The 27,778-nt window shown below is 38.9% G+C and overlaps 1 protein-coding gene across 1 annotated transcript; it reads right to left on the bottom strand.

Annotated features, from left to right (window-relative positions):
• Nucleotides 1–23: 23 nt before the first annotated feature.
• On the bottom strand, nt 24–25,822 carry LOC122751236 (olfactory receptor 51G2-like). The gene is made up of 3 exons (XM_043998215.1): nt 25,726–25,822; nt 24,850–25,182; nt 24–1,599 (listed from the first exon to the last, which is right to left on the bottom strand). The coding sequence occupies exon 3, from the start codon at nt 1,198–1,200 to the stop codon at nt 91–93; it is 1,110 nt and encodes a 369-aa protein (XP_043854150.1). The 5' UTR covers nt 1,201–1,599; nt 24,850–25,182; nt 25,726–25,822; the 3' UTR covers nt 24–90.
• Nucleotides 25,823–27,778: the final 1,956 nt, after the last annotated feature.

Genomic DNA, 27,778 nt, shown 5'->3' on the forward strand with positions numbered 1-27,778 from the left:
TTTCATTTGATAGCTTTGGAACACTTTCTTTAGTATTGAAATAGATTGAATTTTATTTGTTGACATTCGATTTAGCTCACATATCCCCCATCATACTGGAGCATCCTGAAAGACTAGACCAATGACTGTTTCATCAGACTGGGAACTCTCCAAGGGTTGGGACTCCATTTGAACTATTTGACCAGAGTATCTCTGGGAGCAGGTAATTGGGGGAGATTTATTTCCAATGTGGGTGGGATGAGGAGATGATCCCCAACTGGGAGCTCCAGGCTGGTAGAAGCAAAGCTTAAGCAGAGTCTTCCAGATGCATTGACACTTGATACTATAGATGACAGGGTTGAGAGCAGGAGGCACCAGGAGGTAGGTGTAAGCCACCAAGGCCAGAGGCAATGGGCCATGACTCCCAAAACGGTGCATGACTGAAAGTCCAATCATGGGCACAAAAAACACTAGGACAGCAGCCACATGGCTCACACAGGTCCCTGCTGCCCGCACTCTCTCTCCCCATGACCCAAGGCCCAGAATTACCCTTGCTATAGGGATATAGGAGAGAATAATGAGGACTGAGTCAATACCAGCTGTAGACAAGATAACAAAGAGACCATAGTGAACATTGACCTCAGTTTCATTATGTGCCAGCTTCATGATATCTGGATGGAAGCAGAAAGAGTGGGTGAGCTTCCGCTGATCATTATAAGTCAGCCTGAGCAACAAGAATGGAAGGGGTAGCAAGGTGAGAGCTGAGCGGACCAGCACAGCTAGTCCCACCTTGGCAACTACTCTGTGAGTTAAGAGAGCAGAATACCGCAGTGGACAGGCAATGGCAGCCCATCGGTCTACTGCCATTGCTAGCAGCACTGATGACTCTGCTACTGAGGCAACATGAATGAAAAACATTTGGGTCAAGCAGACATCAAAGGCCACCTGACTTATACCAAACCACAGCAATCCTAACGTGGTAGGTAGTGTGGTGCCTGATAATGTCAGGTCCGTGACAGCAAGCATGGAGAGGAAACAATGCATGGGTTCACGAAGTGATGGATTCCGGGCTACTGCCACCAGAATGGCACCATTGCCTAGAGCAGCTGCAAGGTAGAGGAAGAAGAAGGGAATAGAGAGCCACTTGTGAATATCTTCTCTCCAGGGTATCCCGAGCTGGAGAAAGGGTGGAAGTTGAGACATTGTGTGGTTGGAGGACATGGCCTAGTGGCTGAGGATGGCAGTACTCCATGCAGAGTAGGTGAAGGATGTCCAAAGGTTTAACCCAGCTGTGTGTGTGTGTATGTGTGTGTAGAAGGAGGTGTCTCTTTAGTACCCAGCTGTGGAAGACCTTACGGTAAATTCTACATGTAGTTATGAGTCCGGTGACCAGATAAGAAAGATTCAAATGTAAAATTGGATCATGTCAATCTGTCTAGCATTGAACTATTGGAGACCTTCTAGCCTCTGACACCAGGATTGAACCAGACAGCATTGCTCTACTGATATCAAAGTAGAGTTTAAAAGTGTGGTCAGTGAAGAAACTCTTGTGTGTCAAAGGAGTCAAGATGATTTCTTCATATACTATGATAGCCTTGCTGTCCTGGAGAAGGATGACACCTAGGGAAAAGAGACACAACTTTAGCTCAAGCTGGTTGCTTATTTAATAGAATTTAATAGCATCATAGGATTAGGGCATCTCAGAGATACTTAAGATACCATTTGTCACTTAGTCAATAAACATTCATCAAGCACCTATGTGTCAGACTCCGTGCTAAGTGATAGGGATACAAAGAATTCAAAAGATAATCCCTTTGGGGCAGCTAGGTGGCACACTGGCCCTGGATTCAGGAGGACCTGAGTTCAAATCCAGCCTCAGACACTTGACACTTACTAGCTATGTGACCCTGGGCAAGTCACTTAACCCCAAATGTCTCACCAAAAATACAAAAACAAAAAAACGATAATCCCTCCTCTCAAGGAGTTCATAGTGTAGTTCAATCTATAATTAAATAGGATTCCATTCCATAGGATAATTGACAAATTTTCATTAGGCTTCAAACTGAAGAATTCCAGTGACAAAAAAATATCTTCTGCTTCCTATAATAGTATCTAAAAAAGTAAACTAATTTATATTTATCTAATTCATTTCTGTCTGTTAGGGTTAAAGAAGACCCTGCTGTGGATCTAAACTCAGAGATTCTCATTCCTTCATTTCTCATTCAGACTTTGGACTGAAATTACTACATGACCAGTCCCTAAACCTTTTAGGATTCCCCAATTCCCAGGTATCTCAAGCTGTATTCATGTTTCTTAAGTCACTATAGCCTCCTGACCTTGTTTTCCCCAAGCAATATCCCTTATTCAGAACTTTTTTCTTCCTCTCATTATAGCTTCCCCATCTCATGTCAAATCAGGTTTTCAATGCATTCTAATGTGACACCTTGCTAAACAGATCATGTAGATGCACCTATAAGAAAGGGTGCTAGATCTCAGAGTCACAGGGTCCCTTGTTGCTCTTAATCTATGATATTATGATTCTCTACCATCATATAGCATAATTAGAAAAAATCTCAGGGATTATATGGTCAAACTTGTACCTATACAAAGATCCTTTCTAAAGTGGCCACCTAGAATTTGTTTGAAGATGAAATGAGGAGGAAACCAATACCTCTTGCAGAAGTCCATTCCATTTATGGTTAGCTCTCTTTTTGGAATTATATCTAAGTGTACTCAACTTCTATACATTGTTATTAGCTTTACCTTCATGGGCCAGTACAAACATGCCCAATTCCTCTTTCATATGACACCCCTTCAGTCACCTGAAGAAGACGGCTGTATTATTCTTTCTTAAGCCTTCACTCCCTCAAGTTAAACATCTTAAGTGTCTTCAACTGGTCTTTGCATTCCATGACCTTTAGGCAGTTAACCATCTCTATCACCATCCTCTTGGGTGGGTACCTCCTTATTAATGTCCTTTCTTTTCTTTTTTGTGAGGCAATTGGGGTTAAGTGATTTGACTAGGTTTACGCAGCTAGTGTCAAGTGTCTGATGGCAGATTTGAACTCAGGACCTCCTGAATCCAGGGCCAGTGCTATATCCACTGCACCACCTAGCTGGCCCCCTTGTTAACGTCCTTTCTAAAATGTAGGACCCAGAACTGAATGTAATAGTCTTTATCTGGGCTGTTTAGGTCAGAGGATTGTGAGACTTTCATCTCTCATATTCAAGTTGCTATGTCTGTCAATTGAAGCCAAGTTTTCAGTGGCTAATTTGATTTACTATGTGACTCTTTTGATTTATGAGTTTTAGTCATCCAATCAATCATTGAATATTTATTAAGTGCCTAGTATGTGCCAGCCACTGTGATAAGTGATGGAAATCCAAATAATGTCAAAAGACCATCCTCAAGGAACTTACAGTCCATTGAAACTCCAAGATATTTTTTTACGTAATTGTTATCTAGCCACTCCTGTTCTAGCTTTTACTTAGAGGTTATGACAGAAAATAGAAAAATTATTTTGAGCTTAAGAGGGGTCAAAAGATATCCTGAGAGACTAAACCAGTGGGATAATCTTTAATTGGGAGGGTTAGGAAAAGAATCATGAAAATGTAGAGTCTTGAACTGTATCTTGAAGTTCAGGAAGGATGTTAGTGGTGTAACGATTGGAATAACGCCACCTGCTGGATACTAACTGTAGAAGAGTTCTGCCCATGAAGCGAAGGTCTTTGAGGGCAAGACCAGGAGTCTTGTCTTTGGTATCAGGAAGTGACGCGGACTAGTGGGAGGAGGAAGGAAGAGACTGGCGCGGAGTCTCGGGGCTTTTTCCTGAGGACGCTGGCGGAGAAGGGAGCTAAAAATGTGCTCTCCCTTTAATAGATAGAAATCTAGGCCTTTCTCTCTCTCTTTACCAAATTCTTATTCTCCTTAATAAATGCTTAAAAGTCTAACTCTTGCTAAAGCTTATAATTTATTGGCGACCACTCATTAGATATTTTAGACAGTTTAGCTAGAATTTTAGCCCTTAACAGATGGCTGACCACGAAGAGGAAAGCTAAACCTCAGTCTTCTGATCTTCTGGTTGGGTAAGAAATTTCCCCTACCCTAACCTAAATCTTAAGTACTGCTGAATTGCCAGGTGTTTTCCCTTTAAATTTTTTCGAATGGACCTTTTAAACTCCCTAATTACCCTATTTTTGATTTTAGTCTGTTTAACCAGACAAATGGGAGATAAGATCATGTTAATGCTTTGTTTTTGTGGATTTTCTATTTTTCTTTTTATTTTTGTTAAAAGAGCCAGCAACTTACTCACACAAGGAAATATCTCTCCCTCTCCCAACCATGCTTTTTCAGAGAAACCTGAAGAGATTCCAGCAGCTTTTCCCAGTTCTAACAGTAATTGTTGCTTTAATTTTGCATGCCTGGAGGCAATGACCTACCCTCTAGAAGCTTTTAATCCCCTAGCACCTGGAGGCAAAGTGGGGGAAGAGGAATCCAGGCCTGAGTTCAAAATCAAGTCTGATTCAAATTGCTCTGGTCCCTCCCCTCCTCTCCAGACCCCACCCTCTACTCCTCACATGGCCAAGCCCATTGCTTCCCCTGCCTGGGAAGTCCAGAGATCTGATGCGCATGCTAAACTTTCTCTAAGTACATTTGCAGCTTCAGGCTCAGCCCTTCCCCAGCCTGGCTGTGCTTCTGAAACAACCTTAGAAAACCCTTTAAATTCCAGATATGCTCGATTTGTTCATAATTTTGCTAACCTGCTTTTGTCTTTCATTAGTAATCTTATAAAGCGTTTGTATGGTGAAAAGCCCGACAGACAATATAGAGGGGTTAAAGAAGAAAAACTTAAGCTGAATAAGAATGACAATCATCACCATAGTTCAAGACTCCGCTTCTTTTGCCATGGAAGGGTACATATTTTACAGAAATGTAGAAGTAAGCAGCAAGGTATTGATATGAGTATTGGGGATTTTAGATATCGGAATCAAAAGTGTTCTGAATTCACTCAGAGTAATAGTATCAGTTCTGAGGTTACATAGGATTTCTATGCTATTACATATGCATTTTGAAATTAATGGTATGGGTTTATTTTCATAGAGATTTTCATGCTTTTGAGATTGTGTCTTATACTTAGTTTTTAAAACAAGGAGAATATTTGTAAAAGCTTTTTATAGTCATGTGATCAAGTTTATATTTTATAATACTCTTATTAATATTAAGTTCATGCTCATTTAGATTTCCCTAGTTTGAATTTCATTGTCTTTTATTATTCCACGTGTATTTTCTTCTATTCATTCATCTATCTAATTTTGAAACATGGTTTTGATTTCATAATACAATGTTAATTCTAGGAGTATTGTGCTCCCATATTCTGAGTTATTTGTTTTTGCTATTTTTTCTCAACTGATTATTTGATCAAACTCTTTAAAGCATTTCCCTGGCAAATTGTTTGCCATGGCAAGTGTAAATTGATTCTAGAAGTATTATTTTTGATAAGCATATTCCAAAAAAAAAAAAAGAGAGGAACATTTGTAAAAGTTGTCTTTGAGATTGTGTTGTGCTTTAACTTGTATTCAAATATGTTCTGATTTTTCACAAAAGTAATTGTATACTAAGTAAAAAAAAGGGGTATTATTTGAAATTGTTGCATAATTATATATTGTGTTCTGAGTCAAGATGTATTCACATTTTTTGCAATCATTTATTATCCTCAATTTTTAAATCCATATGAGACTTGGATTATGGGAACTTATCATTTAAGACATTAATTGCCTTTATTCTGAGTTATCAGATGCCAGTTGGCCAAGATGCCATCCAATCACAAGAGGAATACATGCAAGAGCAGACACTGAACTGTCACATGAGGGGAGACATGCATGAAGTCAAGGTATGGCCGAGGGAACGGCTTTTGACTAATGTTGAGGTTGGATTCTCTTGGTTTAATATTTTATTTTATTTTTCCCCACAATATTGTACAGATGGCTGGAAGTATTGATCCCACCCATCTCACTTCTACACCTGGCTTCTATGCTCCCTCCTATATGCCTGATGCCATGGACATCTCAATCCCATGCATCTGATTAAGTCTGACTCAGTTTCCTCCAATATGTTCGGTGGCATGGACATATATTCCATCCACCTATTTTAAGCCTGGCATACTGCATGGACAGTACATACTGCTCAAGTGTGGGAATGCTCATATCCCATCATTTCTCTGTTCTTTTATGGTAACCCCCATAATTATCTCAGGTGTCATGATAAATACAGTGTTGAATTTGGCCTTGACACCTGTTACCAATTATATTAGATTTTTTAATTTCTCATAATGGCATGAGGATAATTAGGCAGATGATGCAAAAAGTGATGAAACAAAGATAAAAATTATTTTTATTAATTAATATTGCAGCAATTGTCTTCTCAATTACCCTCCATAAGGGGGGACTATAGTAATATTATGATTTTAAAGAATGGTTCAATTTTTGTTTTATTATATGTTTCATGTGTAACAACTAAGATTATGAATTCCCTTAGACATGTTTTTGAGAACTTTCATTGTTTGATTTGATTATTGACAAAGCTATTTTAAAGTTGTGTTAAGCTCAATTTTGTAGGAAATTTTCCTGGCTGATTACCATCATCCACACATCAACCCCTGAAAAGACTTCCATTCCACGACTACACCTAGAGGACATCTAAGAAAAGACTTTCAGAGACTTTAAATGAACAGTTTTGATTTGTTGTTTTCGTTTTTTTTTTTCTCTTTCTGTTATAATATACACCATCTGTAATATGTATTCTCTGCAGAGGCCCTCCCTTTGCAAGACTAATGTCAAAGCGTCAGTTCATGAGGACAAAAAAAAATCGCCCCTCTGGACAAAACTTTCCTCTCTTCCTTTTCTATATTGTTGTTCACATATTATTAGTTATCAATAGTTATTATATTCTTTTTACTGTTCCGTCAAGGAAACATTTTGTTTCTTGAGGAACAACAGGGGGGACTGTAACGATTGGAATAACGCCACCTGCTGGATACTAACTGTAGAAGAGTTCTGCCCATGAAGCGAAGGTCTTTGAGGGCAAGACCAGGAGTCTTGTCTTTGGTATCAGGAAGTGACGCGGACTAGTGGGAGGAGGAAGGAAGAGACTGGCGCGGAGTCTCGGGGCTTTTTCCTGAGGACGCTGGCGGAGAAGGGAGCTAAAAATGTGCTCTCCCTTTAATAGATAGAAATCTAGGCCTTTCTCTCTCTCTTTACCAAATTCTTATTCTCCTTAATAAATGCTTAAAAGTCTAACTCTTGCTAAAGCTTATAATTTATTGGCGACCACTCATTAGATATTTTAGACAGTTTAGCTAGAATTTTAGCCCTTAACAGAGGGTAGAGATGTTTGACTTACTCTTCTGACAGAATTATTCATCAGAAGCAGAGGAAGCAACTCTGGACTCTGGATATACAACTAAAGAAATGGAAGTGTTGACTTGGTTTCTGGTGTGAACTGGAACTCAGGAGGGTTGTTCCTTGCCCTGGTTCTACTATTTTGTACTGTTAGGGATGTCGGTCTGATTCTGGCTTAAGCAAACCTGTTTTGGAGCAGGGTATGTGGACACATAGCCAGTCATGGCAAGGAAACTGTCTCCCATATATAATAAGGCAGCTACGTATTTCAGCGAACAATCGTTCACTGGCCCTGTAGTAAAGAGAGTCAGAATTTAAGTCCTGCCTTAGACATTTACTACCTGTGTGACCTTGGACAAGTTGTTTAACATCTGCTTTCCTCAGATTCCTCATCTCAAAAGTAGGGATAGCATCTATCTACCTCCCAAGGTTAGAATTATTGTGAGGATAGAATGAGATTTTTGTGAGGTGCTTCACAAAACTTAAAGCACTGTACAAATGCAAATGATTATTTCTTTCTCTTTCTTCTTGAGTGCAAGGATGGGCCCTCCCTGAAGCAGCATATCTTTCTCCTCATTCTTGTCACTACTTTTTCAAATCCTTGATGCTCTTAGCATAATGTTTTGGGAGACACTACACTAGCAATTCTCAGAGGTGGGATTTTAACTTTGATCTTCAGAACTCTGTATCCAGCACTCTCTATAATATGCCACATTATCTCTCCATAGTTCCTTTCATCTTTCCCCATTTTCTATTAAGGTTCCTTACTCTACTAGATGACAGATAATGGTTTATCAAGTATGATTAAATAACATGTTAAGAATAAGGAATTGGGGGGAGGGTCAGCTAGGTGGCACAGTGGATAAAGCACCAGCCCTGGATTCAGGAGGACCTGAGTTCAAATTCGGCCTCAGACACTTGACATTTACTAGCTGTCCCTGGGCAAGTCACTTAACCCTCATTGTCCTGACCCCCCCCATTAAAATAATAATAATAATAATAATAATAATAATAATAATAATAATAATAATAATAAGCAATTAGTGAAACTGAGTACAATCTAAGATCTCTGATGTGGAAACTAGGAGCAAAAGGTTTAGAAAACATCAAGGAGGGGCAGCTAGGTGGCACAGTGGATAAAGCACCAGCCCTGGATTCAGGAGGACCTGAGTTCAAATTCGGCCTCAGACACTTGACATTTACTAGCTGTCCCTGGGCAAGTCACTTAACCCTCATTGTCCTGACACCCCCCCATTAAAATAATAATAATAATAATAATAATAATAATAATAATAATAATGATGATGATGATAATAATAATAATAATAAGCAATTAGTGAAACTGAGTACAATCTAAGATCTCTGATGTGGAAACTAGGAGCAAAAGGTTTAGAAAACATCAAGGAGGGGCAGCTAGGTGGCGCAGTGGATAAATCACTGGCCTTGGATTCGGGAGGACCTGAGTTCAAATCCAGCCTCAGACACTTGACACTTAACTAGCTGTGTGACCCTGGGCAAGTCACTTAATCCTCACTGCCCTGAAAAAACAAAAAGAAAAAGGAAGCTGTTCTGGAGGTCAATTTTTAAATATGTTTCTTTCTTGTCTGGAAGTGTTTCTTTACGGTCTCTAAATGACCTCCTCAGACAGGAAAAGTGCTTTACATCAAAGGAGGCAGGGTAGTGGAAATTATATTGCAAGGCTTTTTTATGTAGCTGAGGAAGGGGTCACAAGGGAAAGTTATTTAGGTATGGTTTTGTGAATCAGGTTAGGTTGACATTGCCCCTTCTAGATTGAGGTGGCGTGGTGCGTAGAATGCTGGACCTAAAATCAGGGAAGACCTGAGGTTATATTCAGCTTTAGTTACTTGCTAGCTTTTTGACCCAAGGTAAGTCATTTGCCCTATTTTTGCTTCAACTTCCTCATATAGGAAATGTGGATAATAATAGCACCTTCCTCTTAGAATTCCTTTGAAGATAATACTAAGTTTGTAAAGTGCTTTGAAATCTTTAAATGCTATACAAATGTTAGTTACTTTTATTCTAGATCATTTTTAAGATTTATGTAACACAGGTGGGTATATATTTGATGTTTACTCCAGGTGATACATGAGGTGTGGCAGTAGCTGTGGCAGCTGACCCTGGCTCCTGACTTTCCCTTTCTAAGCTTACAGAGTTGTATACTATCACTTTACCATTAACCAGCAAGATCGGGTTAATCTTCACAAGGTAAGAAACTCACATAAAGGACATTCTCAAGGTTTTCCTGAAGAATTTTAGTATTTACTGTGAACATGTGAAATTCTGGCACAGGACCATATAGCACAGGACAGCTTGAATCAATGAAGGAGCTTTACTCCAGAAGCAAAGCAAATTGTAGAAGCCCAAAGGAAACGTGAGCTATGCAAAACCAGAGCTACTTCCATTCCAAATGTTCTAACAGACGATTGGTGGTTCTGAATTCATATTGGTCTGATCAGTCATAGCCAAACATAGTGAATCCAGGCTCCAACATTATGATGTTACTAGTCTTTGAAAATGATGAACAATGGCAACCCAATCAGCAAGAATATGTAGATAATTTTGCCCACTAGGGGGTGATCTACTCCAGCCCCAAGACTTGGGATCCAGACAAGGAAGAATTCTTTGACTTGTATGGAAAAGTTGATCTTTCTGCCCAAGCACAGGTGGTGGAAATAGCCTGAACAACCAGATTTGAAGTGTGCAATAGGAAATATTGTGTGGCTCATGTTTTGAAGATTTGATATGAAATTATTAATCAGAATTATATTTTATAGTCTTTCCTGCCTGTTTACCTTTAATTCCAGTGACTCTTTTTGTTGATTATTTCCAATTTATCCTGTATATAGCTTGTATGTGCATGGTTATTTGTATATTGTTTCCTGATTAGATCATAAGATCCTTGAGGATGGGGATATCCTTTTGCCTTTCTTTGTATCTCTAGAACTTAGCACAGTGCAGGCCTGGCCCATAGGGCATGCTAAATAAATGTTTATTTACTGACTACAAATGTTTATCTCTAGAATCCTATCCCTTAATCTCTGAGAAATTTCCTAGCTTAATTTCCACCCCTTTATATTGATATTATTCAGGCAATCAAATATCCTGTTGCCATACCATTTATTAGATATAATCAAATTGCAAAGAGATAGTGAAATGCATTCTTCATGGGGCACAATTGTCTCCCCAATCAACTTCCTTCAACCTTTAGTTGTGGAGAGAATAGAACTGGTACTTTTGCTCCAGGGCCCAGTTCTATGTCCTAGATCAGAACTGAAAGCAATGAAGCAGGGTCACTCCCAGAAGTCAGTAGGTCTTCTAACCTTTTTAATAGATACTCAGCTTTTCAGAAGTTTCTCTGGTTCTCAGTTCAGTATAGGCTCCTCTCATTACCTTTAACTTTTGATCCTATTTATTTGTCCTGTTGCCCTTCTTGGTGCTATCTGTCAGCACATTTACATTATGTCTTAGATATTTGTTCAGTAGCACATGAGTAGGAATAATGAAGGCTGATGGTGGGAATAATACAGAGAGTTGAACTGGTTAATTAAGGGTTCAGTAGATTCATTAAATTAATTGGTTCATTAGATTGAGATGGGAGGAAAGTGTAGTCAGAGCAAGTATGATGATTTAGGAAAATATGGAGGGGTGAAAACATTGAGGGTTGAAGTGAGGATGAAGAATAGGGTTAGAGGCAGTAAGGTGTAGAGGAAGTTATCATGATAAAATAGTTTGTTTGGATAAAGGATTTTGAGTCCTTAGATATGGAAGAACACGTGGAAGTGATAGCAAAATCAAATTTGTAATTATGCATGGGTATAGACAAGGTCGAGTGGAAGACTGGGGCATGAAGTTAGAGAAATAGACCATGGGAGTTGATCATATTGAAGAACTGGGAAGTTAGATTATTTAAAGGTACATCAACATGAGAGCAGCAATTTGGTTAGAGAAAGAAACCGTGAGACAGGCAATTAATTCATTAAGCTAGAAGAGAAGATGTCCTGTAGTCAGTAGATAATGGCCAACAGGATATGGATGAGGTAAACCTTGAAGGAGAATGGAGAGTCTAGAATTAGTGATAAGGAATTAGTATCCTGCTTCCTTTGCTGTGACCAGTGAGTTGAGGTTGAGTGAGAGGGAATGTAGTATTAGAGAACATGCAACACATACTGGAAAGGCCAGAAATTATGTCACCCACAAGAATACATGTCTCTGTGCGTGTCAAAAGATGAAAGGAGCAAGAGACAAAGAGTTCTAACATGAAAAGAAGTATGTGAATTATGGAGTAGGAGTAAAAGAAGTAAGAAGGCTTAGAATGGGATATGGACAAGGGAGGGTTGAGGGGGATGGAAATAAGGGAATACGCAGTCAGTATTAGGGAGGGAAATTTAATTTTCAGCAAAGTAAGGTTCAATATCACTAGGGTAGAAGGGGTAAGATAATGTTAATCATTGGATGATGAGTTCAGACAGAATATCAGGAGATGGGAAAAGGTTCATAGAAGGCAGGTGAGTAGATACCTCAAACCCTCCCTCGGCTCAGTATTTCCACATAGACCTTAGCTTCCTAGCCTTGTTGGAGGGAGTAATGCTGTATCCTGAGGGCCCACATAATGCCAAATACAAATGGAACCTGTTGTTGTTATGTCTTGGGGTGCCTCCAAAATCTTTGTGAGAGGAAAGTGCCCAGGACAGATAAACCCACAGCTAGGGTACAGGATGTGAATCATGGCCTAGCCAAAGTGATTGAAATCTAATGATGGCTAGAAGGAAAACCTAGAGAGAGTAGCCCACCAAAGTCCTTAGGGGAGTAAGCATCTAGCAGGAGAATGTGACCATCAGTGTCAAGTACTCCAAGGATCAAGGTTGAGAACTGAGAAAATGCCCAAGTCATTTATTACTAATTGTAACAATTGGAATGATGCCACCTGCTGGAGACTTACTGTAGCAAAGCACCTCCATGAGGTGAAGGCCTCTGAGGGCAAGCCATGTGGTCAAGGTCCTTAGCATCAGGAAGTGACCGTTTGCTAGTGGGTACTGTCTATCAAAGCTACCAGCCAATCAACTTGAGGAGCCTCCCATTTCTCGGAGGAGGACACGAAGTAGGAAGCAGACGCGGGTGAAGGGGTGCTGTTTCTTTTTGGATCCTGACCTCGCCATGGTGGGTCAGATGATAGGGTCTCTTAGAAATAGTTAGATTTTTACCTTTCTCTCTGATCCTAATGCTCTTTAATAAATACTTAACCACTTAGATGCTAAAGCTTATAATTTATTGGCGACCACTCATTAGATTTTAGATAGTTTAGCTAGAATTTTAGCCCTTACATAATCTACCAGGCAGTTAGTCACCAAGTTTGTGTCCATTTCCCTACATGGCAAGGAAGAAAATAATGAATCTCCAGAGCAAATGGGAGGAAGGGAAAATCATCTCCAAAAGTATGTCTATAGCTTTCATGACTTTGATGAATCCCAGGGAAAGGAAAATGGTAAATTCCTAGTTTGGGGAGGTAGGGAGATTATCATCAGCATCTGTTAACAATTCCCTCTCTTTAAATTATAATCATCATCTTCTAATCTCAGAAGGTAGATATGAGGGTATTGTGTATAATAGTTGCATTTGCAAAATGCTTTTTTTCCACAATTCTACAATTACTTGCTAGTAGCATCCCATTTTATCAATAAGGAAAATGAACCTCAGAGAAGTTAAAAAACTTGCCTAGAATTACACAACACCCAGTTTGAATTTAAATCTATTAAATTCATTTAAATTCATCAAATGGCCAGTTTGAGATTTTAATCTAGGTTCATTATTTTTACTATATCAGGCTATGTCCTATTAGAAAGAGCTTGCTATAAAAATGTACCATGTGGAAATATTTTCTTTTGTAATTAAGAAGACCTTGTCTGCCCTTCTCTCTGTAGATAGGATGGGTTAGCTTTATCCCTACTGTGGCCTCCTCAGCAATCTCCCTGAGTCACAGTGAGAACTGAGGCCTAAACTGGTGCTCTGAGATCACCCAGCCAACATAAACATGGCTAAGATTCAGGCCTGGACTTTTACTATCCTTGCTCTCCAGAGACACTGTTTCACTGGGAAAATTTTCCCTCACAGAAATAAGTACCTGTTTGGCTCTCACGACCCAGCACAATTGGGGACAAAGTCCTCTGGGATGGCTTAACTATAACAGTTCCCAAGAGGTCCCCTCCTCCAGGAAGTCTTTCTGAACACAGAGAAAAAACCCCTGTGATCTTCCCCCATCTTGTAAGATAGTGTGTCGCATAATCACTTATTAATGAGATTGTGAATAGAGTTCTTGGGGTTTGATTGGTTGCTCTCTCTTCAGCCCCTTCCAACTCTGAGACTTTGTCATTGTGCTTTCCCAAAGAGAAGTCTTTTCTTAAAGGATAACATTATTTGGAAAGGTAAGTTTTCTATATTACAACTTATCCCTTGGGGACAGCTAGGTGGCACAGTGAATAAATCACTGGCTCTATATTCAGGAGGACCCGAGTTCAAATTTGACCTCAGACACTCTTACTAGCTGTGTGACCTTGGGCAGGTTACTTAACCCTCATTGCCCTACAAAAAAAAAATCTCCCTAAAGAGTATGTAGTGTCTTCCCATTTGATAAATGGTGAAAGAATATGGACAGTCAGTTTTGGGATTAAGAAATCAAAGCTATATATAGTCATATGAGAAAATGCTCTAAATCATTATTTTTAGAGAAATGCACATTAAAATAACTGAGATATTATTTCACATCATATTGGCTAAAATAACAAAAGGGGAAAATGACAAATTTTGGAGAGGATATGGAAAATTGGAACACTAACACACTGTTGGTGGAACTGTGAACTGATCCTAACAGTTTGGAGAGCAATCCAGAATTGTACTCAAAGAGTTTTTTTTGTTTTTTTGGTTTCTTTTTTTTGCGGGGTAATGGGGGTTAAGTGACTTGCCCAGGGTCACACAGCTAGTAAGTGTCAAGTGTCTGAGGGCGGATTTGAACTCAGGTACTCCTGAATCCAGGGCCGGTGCTTTATCCACTGTGCCACCTAGCTGCCCCTACTCAAAGAGTTTTAAAACCATGTATACCCTTTGACTCAGAAATACCACTATTAGGTCTATTTCCCAAGGTGATCAGAGAAAAAGGAAAATAACTTATATGTTCTTTTTTTCTGGCAGGGCAATGAGGGTTAACTGATTTACCTAGGGTTACACAGCTAGTAAATGTCAAGTGTCTGAGGTCACATTTGAACTCAGGTCCTCCTGAATCCAGGGCTGGTGCTTTATCCACTGTGCCACCTAGCTACCCCAGAACTTATATGTTCTAAAATATTTATATCAGATCTCTCTGTGGTGGCAAAGAAATGGAATTTGAGGGGATGTGCAACATTTGAGGGAAATCTGTAGAATATGATTGTGATAAAATACTTCTGTGCTATATAAAATATAATGGAAATGCTTGTTTTATTCCATAAGTTAAAAATAAATAAATAAAAATTATTGAGCAAGTTGATTTAGAAAAAGTTGAAAAGACTTGCATGAAATAATAAAGAGTGAAGGGAGCAGAGCCAAGAAAGTATTGTATTCAGTAACAGTAGTATTGTTCAAAGAATAACCGTGAACAACTAAGTCATTCTCAGTATTATAAATATTAAAATCAACTACAAAGGACTCATGAAGGAAGATGCTATGCACCTCCAGAGAAAGAACTGACAAATAGAAACATGCATAGCATGGCCTTATACACACACACACACACACACACACATATACACACATACATATGAAAAGTGGTCACCTTATCTAGTGCAGGGTGGGGAGGGAAGGAGATTGTTAAGAACTCAAATTCAACAAAAATATTTTTAATAGTATGCAATCTTGATAACTGCAAAGGGCTAGGGGAAACCTAGGTAAGGTTACCCTGAAGGACTATGAAAAATTGCCTTTCCAATGGGTATCTTTGTTCTTGCTTGACTTTCTGTAACCAAAACCCTTTAGTGAATTGCTTTTTTCCCCCACAATATTCTTGCCATACCCAAGTCAATTTTGTGCTCCTCTCTGCTATATTATATTTTACTCCTTCTCAATTTTTGGGTAGGGAACAACATACATTTTTCATATTACCCAACTAAATGAAGAGCTTGTCTATGACATCAATTAGAGTAGCTGAAGTCTAGCTTTTCCCTAAGATTTCTAAGTAATAGTATCTTGACAAAATAGGTAAAAAAAAGTGTGTGTGTGTGTATATATATATATGTATATATACATAAGCATATAAATATATAATATGATATAATATAATATAATGTATACACATGTTTACATATGTATTTATGTACACACCTAAGTTTCACAACAATATGAGAAAACGAAAATAGAATAGTTTAATTATAATGACCAAGCTTGGCTCAGAGAAGAGATCCCATTATTGCAGATGTGAAGGACTATGAATGTTGAATATTGCTTTTATTGTCAAATGCTGTCAATGTATTGGTTGATTTCATTAAATGCTTTTTAAAAACCTTTTGTTCTAAACTTTTTGTTACAAGGGAAGGATCAATGGGTCACATAGGGGAATGGACATATATTTTCACCTACTAACCAAAAAATGAAAACTATTCTGTAAACCATAGAATATGTGAGTCTTAAGGAAGATCATGGAAACAAGAGCCACATTGTAGAAAAATATTAATTTTATTAAAGAGGTAAAAGATAACTCAGGAGAAGCTTATGCTATTAAGAGCAGGAGAAAGCCTGTTATAACATGCCTACAGAATTGGCAGACTGTATGAGAAACTCCCAGAATCCAATGTTTGAATCCAATGGAAGCCTTTCTATACAGCCTTCCTAATACAATTTGTAAGGATTGTCATCAAGGCTTCTTTCACATGTTAGAACCATAAAATTTCTTTTAATTTCCTTTTCTCTTGCTTTGATAGCATAATTGTTTCCACTGCATTATGTTTCTTGTCATGATGTTCCCCAGGACCCCTGAAGTTAGAACCTTTACTGTTTATATTTAGTGCAGGGAGCTGAGTCATGGGCAATGCCAAGCAGAGGTCATGCAAAACAAAACAGGGGACAAAAAGAGGGGAAGAATAACATGGATACCTCATTGATAAGTGGCTATATATATATATATATGTGTGTGTGTGTGTGTGTATGGGCATACACATACATACATACATACATACATACATTTGCAGAATGCTTACCCTCATTGAAAAACAGCCGTGAAGTAGGCAACTCATCTACTGACAGACAGATGTTGGACTCAAAAAGTAGAATAAGATATATTTCCTATATAAGTGATTTGGGATTTTGCTTTGCTTAAATACATGTATTTGCAAGTAGGTTCTTGTTTTTCCATGATGTTTTTTGTAAAATGGGGTAGGGTAGAGAGATAGGCATAAAGCTGTCCCCTTCTCTCACGAAAAAAGAAAAAAAAAAGGAAATGAGGGTCATTGACATATTGTTTAAGCACACAGAGAGGATAGAAACTAGAAAGAAACACATAAATGCCAGTTTCGAAAATTACATACTGACTTTTTTTAAGAGAAAGCAAGTTGTTCATAATAGAGATCCAGTTTCATGTACAATCCTTATTATCTCTCCTCTTTTATATATGAAAATTCCTATTTCATTTGATATTGGCTGTTCCAAATAGTTCTGTAAGAAAGAGAAAGAGAAAGAAGGAAAGAAGAAAGAGAGAAAGAAGAAGGAAGGAAGGAAAGGTATTACTTAGGTTTGCCCTACAAAGCCTCGGGCCTGGATTACTTGAACCATCTGTTGTCCTTACTACTATTCATGCACTGATGAACAGACCAGGAGAAAATAATGAACCTCTACTGACTGGATTCATTATAGATTTATGTTATATAATCTCAACTTAGAGCTTGCTGCAATTAGTAATTCTTCTATACCTCCCTAATAAATTCACTATCTTATATATTATTGGGGCTCTTCCAAACCTTTTCATCCCTCCTCAAACATCCCCTAGCTCCCTTCATTGTCTCAATTGAGAAAGCTTCATATTTCACTGAAAAAAATGAAGCCATTCACCGAGGATTCTCTCTTCTCCCCTCACATCACTAAGATATAGAGCTCACATCACTTCCACTATAGCTCTTTCAGCACTGTCTAAAATAAAAGGTGAATCTTTTTCTTGATAAGGTTAAAAGCCCTTTACATGCACACGTGACCTATTCTATTTCCTGATTTCCAGAATAAAGTCTCCTCTATCATTCCCACTTTCTCATGAATCTTCCATCTCTCCTTGTCTACCAGCAGCTTCCCTATTGCATAGTAACACACACATTTTCCCATCTTCAAACAACCCTCATTTGACCTATCTATTCCCTACTAGGTATCATTCTGTATTTTTCTTCCCTTTTGTTCCTAAACCATTGAGGCCATCTAAAGCCAGAGTCTCCATTTCCTTTCCTCTCACTCTCTTTTTAAATCTCTACAATCTGGCTTTCATATTCAATCAATTGAAAATAATTTCTCCAAATTGCAAAATCTAATGGCCTCTTCTAAATTCTCACCTTCTTGAACCTTCACAGTAGCTTTAGACATGATTCATCACTTGATTCTTCTTGATACTCTCTTCTAAGTTTTTGTGACACTGCTCTCTTATTGTTTGACCAGTTTGCCTGATCTGCTTTATTCTCCTTAGCTGGATGTTCATTCAGGTCATGGCCAGTAACTATAGAGATCCCCCATGCCTCCATTCTGAGTCATCTTATCCCTTTATACTATTTCAATTTCTGATCTTATCAACTCCTATAAACTCAATCATCATCTTCATAAAAATGATCTCAGATTTATTTGTCCACTGTAAGCTCTGTCCTGAATTCCATTCTCACATCTCCAAATGCCTATTAGACATAACAAATTTAATGTCCCATAACATCAATTGAACTTGACATGTCAGAACTATTATTATCTCTAGTCCCCCTGACCCCTCTTCTCTTCTGAACTTTTCTATTACTTTCTCCCAGTCACTACCTAGGTATCATCATCAATTCCTTAATCTTTCTCATTCACTAAATCCAATTCTTCATCACACTCTATCGTTTCTATCTTCATAATTTCTCTCATATGTACCCCCTCTCTCCTATGACACTATCACCACCTTGGTACAGGATGTTATCACTTCACATCTCAGCTATTGCCATAGTCTTATGGTAGATGTTCCTGCCCCAAGTTCCTCTCTGCTCCAGGCCATCCTACAATAAACTGCCAAACTGGTCTTCCCAAAACACAAGTCTTGATATCATACTCATTCAATAAAATTCAATAGTTCCCTATTACTCAGAGCATCACATATCTTTTTTCTTTCAAAGTTCTTTGTAAACTGGCCCCTATCTACTTTATTACTTATTATCCACTCTTATTATACCTGATGTCCCTCCAATACTCTGTGATCCAATGAAACTGTGCCCCTTGCCTCTGCAAACTCAGGACACTTCATCACTAGACATTTTCATTGGTTGTTCCCTATGCCTGAAATGGCCTTCTCCCTTACTTTCAATTCTGTGCTTCCCTCTGAGTCTACATTATAATCTCACCTGCAAGACATCATTCCTGGTCACACTTTAGCCTAGTACTTTTTCTTTGAGATTATCTCAATAAATCAATATATATTTGTTGTGTCCACCATGTGCCAACCACTGTGCTAAGTACTGGGGAAACAAAAAGAGGCAAAAGACAGTCCCTGTCTTCAAAGAGTTTACAATCTATTGGAGAAGACAACAAGAAAACAAATATATAAAAATATATTTACAGGAAATATTAAAAGAGGAAAAGCATTAGAATTGAGGAGTTAGGGAAATCTCCCTGTAGAAGGAAGAATTTTATTTGGGTCTTAAAGAAAGCCAGGGAAGTCAGTAGTTGTTGGATCAGAGAAGGAAGAGTATTTCAGGCAGGGGGGAACAGCCAGAAAAAAAAAATGACCATATCCCAGAAGTGAAGTGTCTTGGAACAGCCAGGAGGACAATATATTTTCCATAATTATTTGCTTCTTGTCTTCCCCATTAAACTCTGAGATTGTTGAGAGTAGGGTCTATTTTTGTTTGTTTTTTTTTAAATCCCTGGCACTTAGCAGTGCTTGGCACATAGTAAGTACTTAATAAATGCCATTAACTTGACTCTTAGCTGATTGAAAACTTTCTTCAAGCAGGAACTGAATGTAAGGAGCTACAAGAAGCTGCTGACACTATTAGATATTATTAAATAATGCAGAGAAGATTCCTAAATGCAAAGTGGGATGGAGTGAGATTTGGGAGTGAGGAGAAAAGCCTCCCAGTAATTTGAAACTTTGGGATAAGAGCAAGAAACTGTAAGTCTAACCAGTAAAATTTGTGGGGAGGGCAGGGGGACTCCCAGGACTGAACCATTAGGAACAGAAAGAGTAGCTTCCTGTCTCCTAGGGAGAGGTCTGCAAATTTAGCTCACTGTTTTATACATTATTTTTTATGTATAATAAGTGAATACAATCATGTGTTTACAATCTTGAATCTTTTTTAAAATAAGAATTTACCTAAACCAGTGAAGTCTGGTGAGAGAGGTGCCTTATTTTTAGTCACTTTAAGAAAGGTAGATTTGGGAGGGTGGAGGGCAAGGAAAATTCTAAGAATTTATCTGAGATTCTTTCTATGCCTCCTGAATCTAACCATTATAGAAACAAGCAAAAAACGAGGAGAATGGTCTATCCTTTCTGTTCCCAATATTGTTGTTTTGGAAACACAAAAATGGAGATGATATTGTGGATTCTTTACGCAGGATTCTTTTCATATGGATTTCAAAATTGTGATAGCGATACATTTTTATTGGTTTTTATATGCTGAAATATCTTAGTGGGGTTTCCCCAGATGCATTACTTCCCCTCCCTTCCCTCATCATTAAAGTTAGAATTTGGGGTAGTTTTGTAAATAAATGTTCCCACATGTGAAAGGAGGCTGCTGCACGTTTTACTCCTTTTCCCTCTACATCCCTAGCACCTACTATGACACAGCTGGAGGTGGTGGGGCAAATGAACTTTGGTAAAACTGTGATACTGAGAGTAAGACAGTCAATAAAGATTTGTTAAAGCTCTAACTTTTCTCTCAAGGAGTTGAATTTGTAATGGAAGAGGAAACGTGAATCACTAGCTACATGCATGACCCTTGAGAAGAGAGATGGCAATAACAGAGGGGAAGGCATTAACAGCACTTGGGGACAGGGATGGGAGGGATGGTGGTTGGTGGTGCGGACCAGGTAATGCTTCCTACTAAAGATAAGATATGAATTAAACCTAATAGGTAAAGGTGAAGAGAGAGAATATTCCAAGAATTTGGTATAGCCTGGCCAAACACACAGAAATGGGAGATGAAATGTATTGTCCAGTGCACGTAGATAATGGAATCTATGAAGGGGAATAATGTATACTAATACTGGAAAGGGAGGAAAGAATCAGGGTGTAAAACGTTTTTAAAAATCAAATGTTTATATTTATATCTGATCATACAGGTGACAGGGAATTGCTGGAAGTCATTGAATGATGAGGGGATAAGGTCAAACCTATGCTTTAGGAAAATCACTTTGGCAGCTTAGTGGAAAATGACTTGGAGTGGGAATAGACTTATGACATGGAGACCAATTAGAAGGCTTTGGTGATAATTCAGGCAAGATATGATTAACCTGAACTAGGTTGGTGACTGTTTGAGTACAGAGCACAAGACTTAGAGAGAAGATGCTGAGAAGTTAAAAATGACAAGACTTGGCAACAGACTAGATATATGGGTTGAGTGAGAGTGAATATTGAAGGATGATTCTGATTTGTGAACCCAGATAACTATGAGGATGGGGGAATCCTCTACAATAATAGAAAAATTAGGAGTAATGGAAGATTTTGAGAAGGAAGAAAATATGTTCTGCTTTGGATATGCTGAGCTTGAGCTGCATACAGGGCATCTAGTTGTAGATATCAAAAAGGCAGTTGATAATGACCACTGGATTTATTTAGAGAGACTTGAGCTAGATAGATAAATAAAAGAATCCTTTGGATAAAGATGATAATTGAATCCATCAGAACTAATGAGATAACTAAATGAAATAGCCTGGAGGCAGAAGAAAAGAGGGCCCAGAACAGAATCATGAGGGACAACCAATGTTAGTGTACATGACCTGGATGAAAAAAAAAACAATATCAAAAATGAAAAGATTATTCTGACAGGTAGAAGGAGAACCAGGAGATATCAGGGTCACAAAACCTAGATACTACAAATATGTTAAAAATGAAGATTGAGAAAAGGCCATTAGATTTGGCAATTAAGAGATCATTGGTAATTTTGAAAAGAGCAATTTCATTTGAATTAGGAGATCAGAACCCATATTGCAAAGCATTTAGGGGGAGAGAGAGAGAGAGGCAGAGACAGAGAAACAGAGCTAGAGACAGACAGAGAAACAGAGAAAGACAGAGACACAGACAGACATAGGAGATGGGTGAGTTACCCAGAGTAGATAGCTTTTCTAATGAGTTTAACCAAGAGGAGGCTGCCTCTATGACAGGAATGCTCATCATCCTTATCTCTACCTACTGGCTTCTTTGGCTTCCTTTAAGTTCCAACAAAAGTTGTATCCGTTACAGGAAGCTTTTCCCAACTCCTCTTAATTCTAGTGCCTTCCCTCTTTTAATTATTTCCTATTTATCCTGTATAGAATTTGTTTATACCTATTTGTTTGCTTAATGTCTCCCTAATCAGATTATGAGCTTCTTGAGGACAGAGACCATCTTTTGGTTCTCTTTCTATGTCTCACTAACCACAGTGTCTAGAACAAAGTAGATGTTTAACAAATGTTTATTAATTGCTTGACTGACAGTAGAGAAGATTGTAGCATTATAAATTTAGAGCTGAATTTTACCTCAGAGGCTACCAAATCCAATCTCCTCGTTTTACAGATGAAGAAACCAAAGAAGGGTTAAGGCACCAGAAATTTCTGAAATGAAATTTGGTCCTTGGTTTCCCTGATTCTAAGTTCAACTCTCTGTCCATTTCATCAAGAAGCTTCATCATAAGGAAAGGTTAGGAGGGGGACCAGTTTTTTTGGAGGGAATGGGATTGAGAGTACTTGTCTTTGGTAAGGAGGTAGGCCACCTTTTCATCTGAGACAAGAATGAAGAATGTAATTTTAGGGAAGAAGAGGAAGGAGTTCTATTTTTATGAAGTATGAGTTGAAGTCTTCTGGTTAGAGAGTGGGGAAGAGGTGCTGTGGCAGGATTGAAAGTAAAGATAAGCAAATGACTAAAAAGTAAGAGTCCCGAGGCAAGAGCTGAGATCTCTGCATCTACACCAAATTTGGAGCCATAAGGTCAGGCCCATGACCTATTCATGTCTTCCTTTCATTTCAAGCCAGAGTTCTGCTGGATCAAAAGTGTGTGCCTGGGATGATGAAACATGGGTATGAGGGGGGAGAAGGAGCTTCCCTCAGAGGGAGGATACTGGGGGTGACAGAATTCTGCTCTTGTGCCCAAGCCTTCCTCTCAATGGTAGCAGTAGTTCTTTTGGATATCATGTTAATCATATCACTGTGGAGGAAAGTGAGAGACAATGATAGGATGTTTACCCTGGAAGATTGATTTTAAGGGAAGTCTCATACAAGCTTCCAAGAATATACCAAATCTGAGATTTCTCAGGTTCTTGATTTCTCAGTTAATAACCTGCTTTTAGACCAGACTACCTTAGACCAGCTCAGGCAAGTTGGGATTTCCACCCACTTTTAGAAATTGACCCAGAAAGAAGTTTCTCAGCTTCCTTTCTCCTATTCTGATCTTAACAGTTAGTACATTCTTCCTGATATCTAACTTTGAATAATCTTGCTAAAAAGTCTATGGGGGGAGCAGCTAGGTGGTACAGTAGATAAAACACTGACCCTGGATTCAGGAGGAACTGAGTTCAAATCTGGCCTCAAACACTTGACATTTACTAGCTGTGTGATCCTGGGCAAGTCACTTAGCCCTCATTGCCCTGCAAGAAAAAAACAAACAAACAAAAACCACTTCAGAATAAGAAAAAAAGTCTATCCAGGGTATTTATATTTATATGTCTATGCAGGGAATTTGTATTTCAAACAACTTTGCAATATCTGGGTTTTTTCTCTAAAGAAACAAATGCTCTCACATCCAGGGTCTCTAGCATCATTTTCCCTCCTTACAAGAGAAAATAGCCAACCATTCTTCTATCTAAAACAGAGATGAAGAAGTTTTGATTTAAAGGCATGTTAGGTTGTACAAGTTAATGAGCTAGCATCTAGGTGTTAGGCCTCTGTACTTCAAAATATCACTATGTCCCTAAGTGAGGTTATCATCTCTTCCTTAAACCTAGTCCTCCAACTAACTTTACTAGTTGTACTTGTGGTGCTACCCAGTCTCCCATGTTAGACACCTTGGACTTATTCTTGACTTCCTCCCTTTTCATATCCCATCAATTGTCAAACTCATTCACAGAATTACAAAAGATAAGAACTGGAAGGGATGTCAGAGACCACTTAATCGAACTTGTACCTGACCCAGAATCTCTTTTACAAAAAAAAAAAAAGTCTTCAGTGACTCATTATCATCCTTCCCAGTTTTGTAATACTGAACCTTCCCTGTCTTATTTTCTTTCCCTTCACAAAACCTATATTCTGATTATAATTTACTATTGTCCCCAAATAGTTCCTGCATTTTCCTTCCTTCATAACTTTGTTTATGTCACTCACTTTTTCCTGGAATATCTCTCTTACCCATCTTTGCCCCTTAAATGCCTACCTAGGTTTCAAAATTCAAAGGAAATATCACCTCTTAAATGAAAACGTCATTAATCTTTTCTGTCAGTTGACCTCTCCTCCCCCTAAATCACATAATATTTTGTACTTCTGAAAATCATTTATGACGAAAAAATAATTTTGCATTGTATTTATCTACTATTTTGCATGTATTACTCTACTACATAGTATGAGTATATCTTCCTCTAGTAGACTATAAGCTCCCTTAAGGGAACAGATATATCTTAACTTTGTATCTCCTAATTCCCTTAGCATAAACTTCTATATACAATAGGCATACAATAATTGATTGTTGAACAAATGAATTGGTAGGATTTTTTCCTCTTATAATAAGCCTTAATCTGCTACTATTAGTTACATCCATCCATGCTCTGGACATATTTCTACTCATAAATTGTCAGCGTCTCCCTAGTTTTAGACAATTCTAGATATAGATATAGCAGTAACTCAATATAATATCTAGTTCAACCCCTTCTGTTTACAGTAGAGAAAATGGAGGTAGAGGTTAAATAATTTGTCTGAGGCTACACAGGTAGTACATATTGGAGGAAAGATTAGAACCTAGATCCTCTTCCTCCTGAGTCTTTCCATTGTACTAAGCTGTCTCTCTATCTTCTACTGTGTAAAGACCAAACTTACCCAAAGACGTAATATAAGCTAGCAGTATGGTATTGTTAGAAATCTAGCAATCTTCCAATAGGCAGGGCCAGAAGATCTCCACAAAAGGTCCTGAAATAATATTGTTAGAAATTCATTTTTTGGTTCAGTTATTGTCTTCTCCCTTTCCCCCAAGACTGAGCAGCACATTCAGTTATTCCTTCTTCAGAGCAAATGGCAGAAAGTAGCCTGAAGATTTCATTGAAGGTGTTGAATGAAGGGGATATTGGAATGAAGAGAAAGAGTATAGGTAGGGGAGGAAGCAGATCCCAATTTCTTCACCCAATTCACCATTTTGCTGTTCTAGGGGTGGACCTGTGGAGTGAATAAGGATGAACTGACTCCTTTTCTATCATATCATGTTTGTCCCTCTACCCTCAGTCTCTGCATATGACCTGGAGCCTTCACTAATTTATAAATCAAGGAAATCTCCCTGTCTTCTGGGACATCATTAGTCCCTTCTCTCCTTTATCTACTCAACTCAACCCTCCTATGAGAAGGCCAAGTCCCTACATCACCCTAGAAGAGCTATACAGATCCTTAGGACTAAGGTCAGCCAACCTTGATGTTCAACCTGGAGTTCATGCCATAGCACACCCCTCACCTTTCTTAGATGTCCCTTAGAAAAGGCCTTCCACATAATTCTCCCTAGATTCCTCTCCGGATCTCACTTTTGAATCCCCCTTTATAGGTCCTCCCCTTCCATGTCCCCTGCACCAGTTGCCCTTAGATTTTTCCTCCTAGTCCCACCCAACCCCCACATTGGCATCCTCACTTCCACCCTTGTTCTATGGGTTATTCCCAATGAATTTCTAGCCCAAGCCCCCTTTAACCTAGTTAGCCCATACAGTCACTCACCCTGTCCTGGTGACAGCAGCCTGTTTGTAGTGCTGACATGGAAAGAAGAGCAGGACACAGGCCTCTCAGAAGGGAGTATTTATATCCCAGCCTTGGCTTAAGACCCAGTCCAACTGCAGTCAATCAGCCACTTGGGAATCCTGTACAGGACAGGAACCATCTGGTCCACATGTAAAAAAAAAGAATGATAGACTGAGCCAAGAATCTGGTGATATTTGGGAAACCGGAACTCCAGGAATGGAGGAATATTTGTGTGGCTAGGAGGATGAGAGGGATAACTCCAACTAGAGAATTTTAATCTAATGCTCTAGCCAGGGTTGGAGGTCAGATAAAATAGAAGGTGCAGAAATGTATGAGGTCTGAATAGAATCAGAAGCCACTGGTTTTGGATGGCTTCTTCAACCAGGTCCAAATGGAATAGGAAATTTGTTGGGAAAAAAAAAACAGGAAGGAATGAGCTCAAGAATAAGGTTGGAGGGAGTGACTTTGGTAAGAAGGGGTATCGTTGGGGGCAGCTAGGTGGTGTAGTGGATAAAGCACCCTCCCTGGATTCAGGAGGACCTGCGTTCAAATCCTACCTCAGACACTTGACACTTATTAGCTCTGTCACCCTGGGCAAGTCACTTAACCCTCATTGCCCCATAAAAAATAGGTAAGATGGGGTATCACTTCCTCAGATACTGGGATAAAGGAGGAGATAATGGCAATTGATATTAAAGGATTATTAGATGACAAGATGGACCTTACTTCTTTCTAAAAGTCTCTATTTTCTTAATAGGGTAAGAGGTAAGTTTTCCCTGTGAGGGTGGACTGGATGGTGGTGGTGGTGGTGGTGGTAAAGGAAGCTACAGGATAGAAGTGAATATTTGGAACTGCTACTGAGGGGAGTGGGATAGAGAATCAATCAGGCAGGCATGAAGGGAGTGCTTTACATTGATGAGGACACATCTGAGATTGCATAACATAGATGGATTCAGCATTGTTGTGTGAGCACCTTCTAATCCATTCAAAAGTCTTCAAAGAGAAGCATACATGGCAGAAGATGGTGGAGGGAGGTTGGCAAGGCATGAGAAGTGATAGGATAAGGAAGCATGAAAATTAAGGTCAGAAACCAGAGAACCAAAGTATCCACAGTTGAGCTAGACTACCTGGCCCTTGAAATCCTTTCCACCTCTTAGATTCTGTCATTCTCGGTCCTCAGGGTATGCAGTCACCTACTGAGGGATGCTAATAGCACCACTGGGCCCTTGTAACACCCTGACATGCAACAAACCTCAAGTTTCCTCTTACTTCAAATGTCAGTTCAGGTGCCTTCTCTTCTTGGAAACTCTCCTTGACATTAATAAAGTCATTTCCTATTTTACACTTTCAGTCTACTCCCAGGTACTCTATAATCTAGTGATGCTGAGCCTTTTGCTGTTCCTTTCACTTAACCCTCCATACCCAGAGTCCTTGCCTCCCTGTACCCAGAGTACTGGAACTGGAGTCAGGAAACCCTGAATTCAAAACTGGCCTTTAACATTACCAGCTGTGTCATCTTGAATAAGTCACTTAACCTGTCTGCCTCAATTACCTCAAGTGTAAAATGGGGATAATAATAGCACCTCCCTCCCCAAGGTTGTTGTGAAGATCAAATGAAACATTTATAATGCATGTAATACAATGCCTGGCACATTATAGGTGCTTAATAAATGCGTATCCCCTTTTATTTCCCTTTTTTCAATGTCTGTTCCTCATAACCTACAATGCTCTCTTTCCTTACCTATGCCTCAATTTCCCTTGCTTTGTTTAAGATTCACTGAAATATTACATTCTGCAACAGGCATTTTCAGCGCTCTGCCCCTCCTGCTTGTGCCTTCCCTCTGAGATAACCTGACATTTACACTCTGCATATCTTTTGTGCACATATTTCTTTTCATTTTTGTCTCCCTCATTAGAGTAGGAGCTCCTAGAAAGCAGGGACTGTGTTTTTACCTTTGCATGTATTCATAACACTTAGCAAAGCACCTGCCAGGTAGGAAATTATTAACAAAGGTGGTTGGGATTACCACCC

This window comes from Dromiciops gliroides, chromosome 3 (assembly GCF_019393635.1).
Source record: "Dromiciops gliroides isolate mDroGli1 chromosome 3, mDroGli1.pri, whole genome shotgun sequence".
Taxonomy (NCBI): Eukaryota; Metazoa; Chordata; class Mammalia; order Microbiotheria; family Microbiotheriidae; genus Dromiciops; species Dromiciops gliroides.

Coding starts and splice junctions, on each gene's coding strand:
- LOC122751236 (XM_043998215.1), bottom strand. CDS start 1,200: ATGTCCTCCAACCACACAATGTCTCAACTTCCACCCTTTCTCCAGCTC.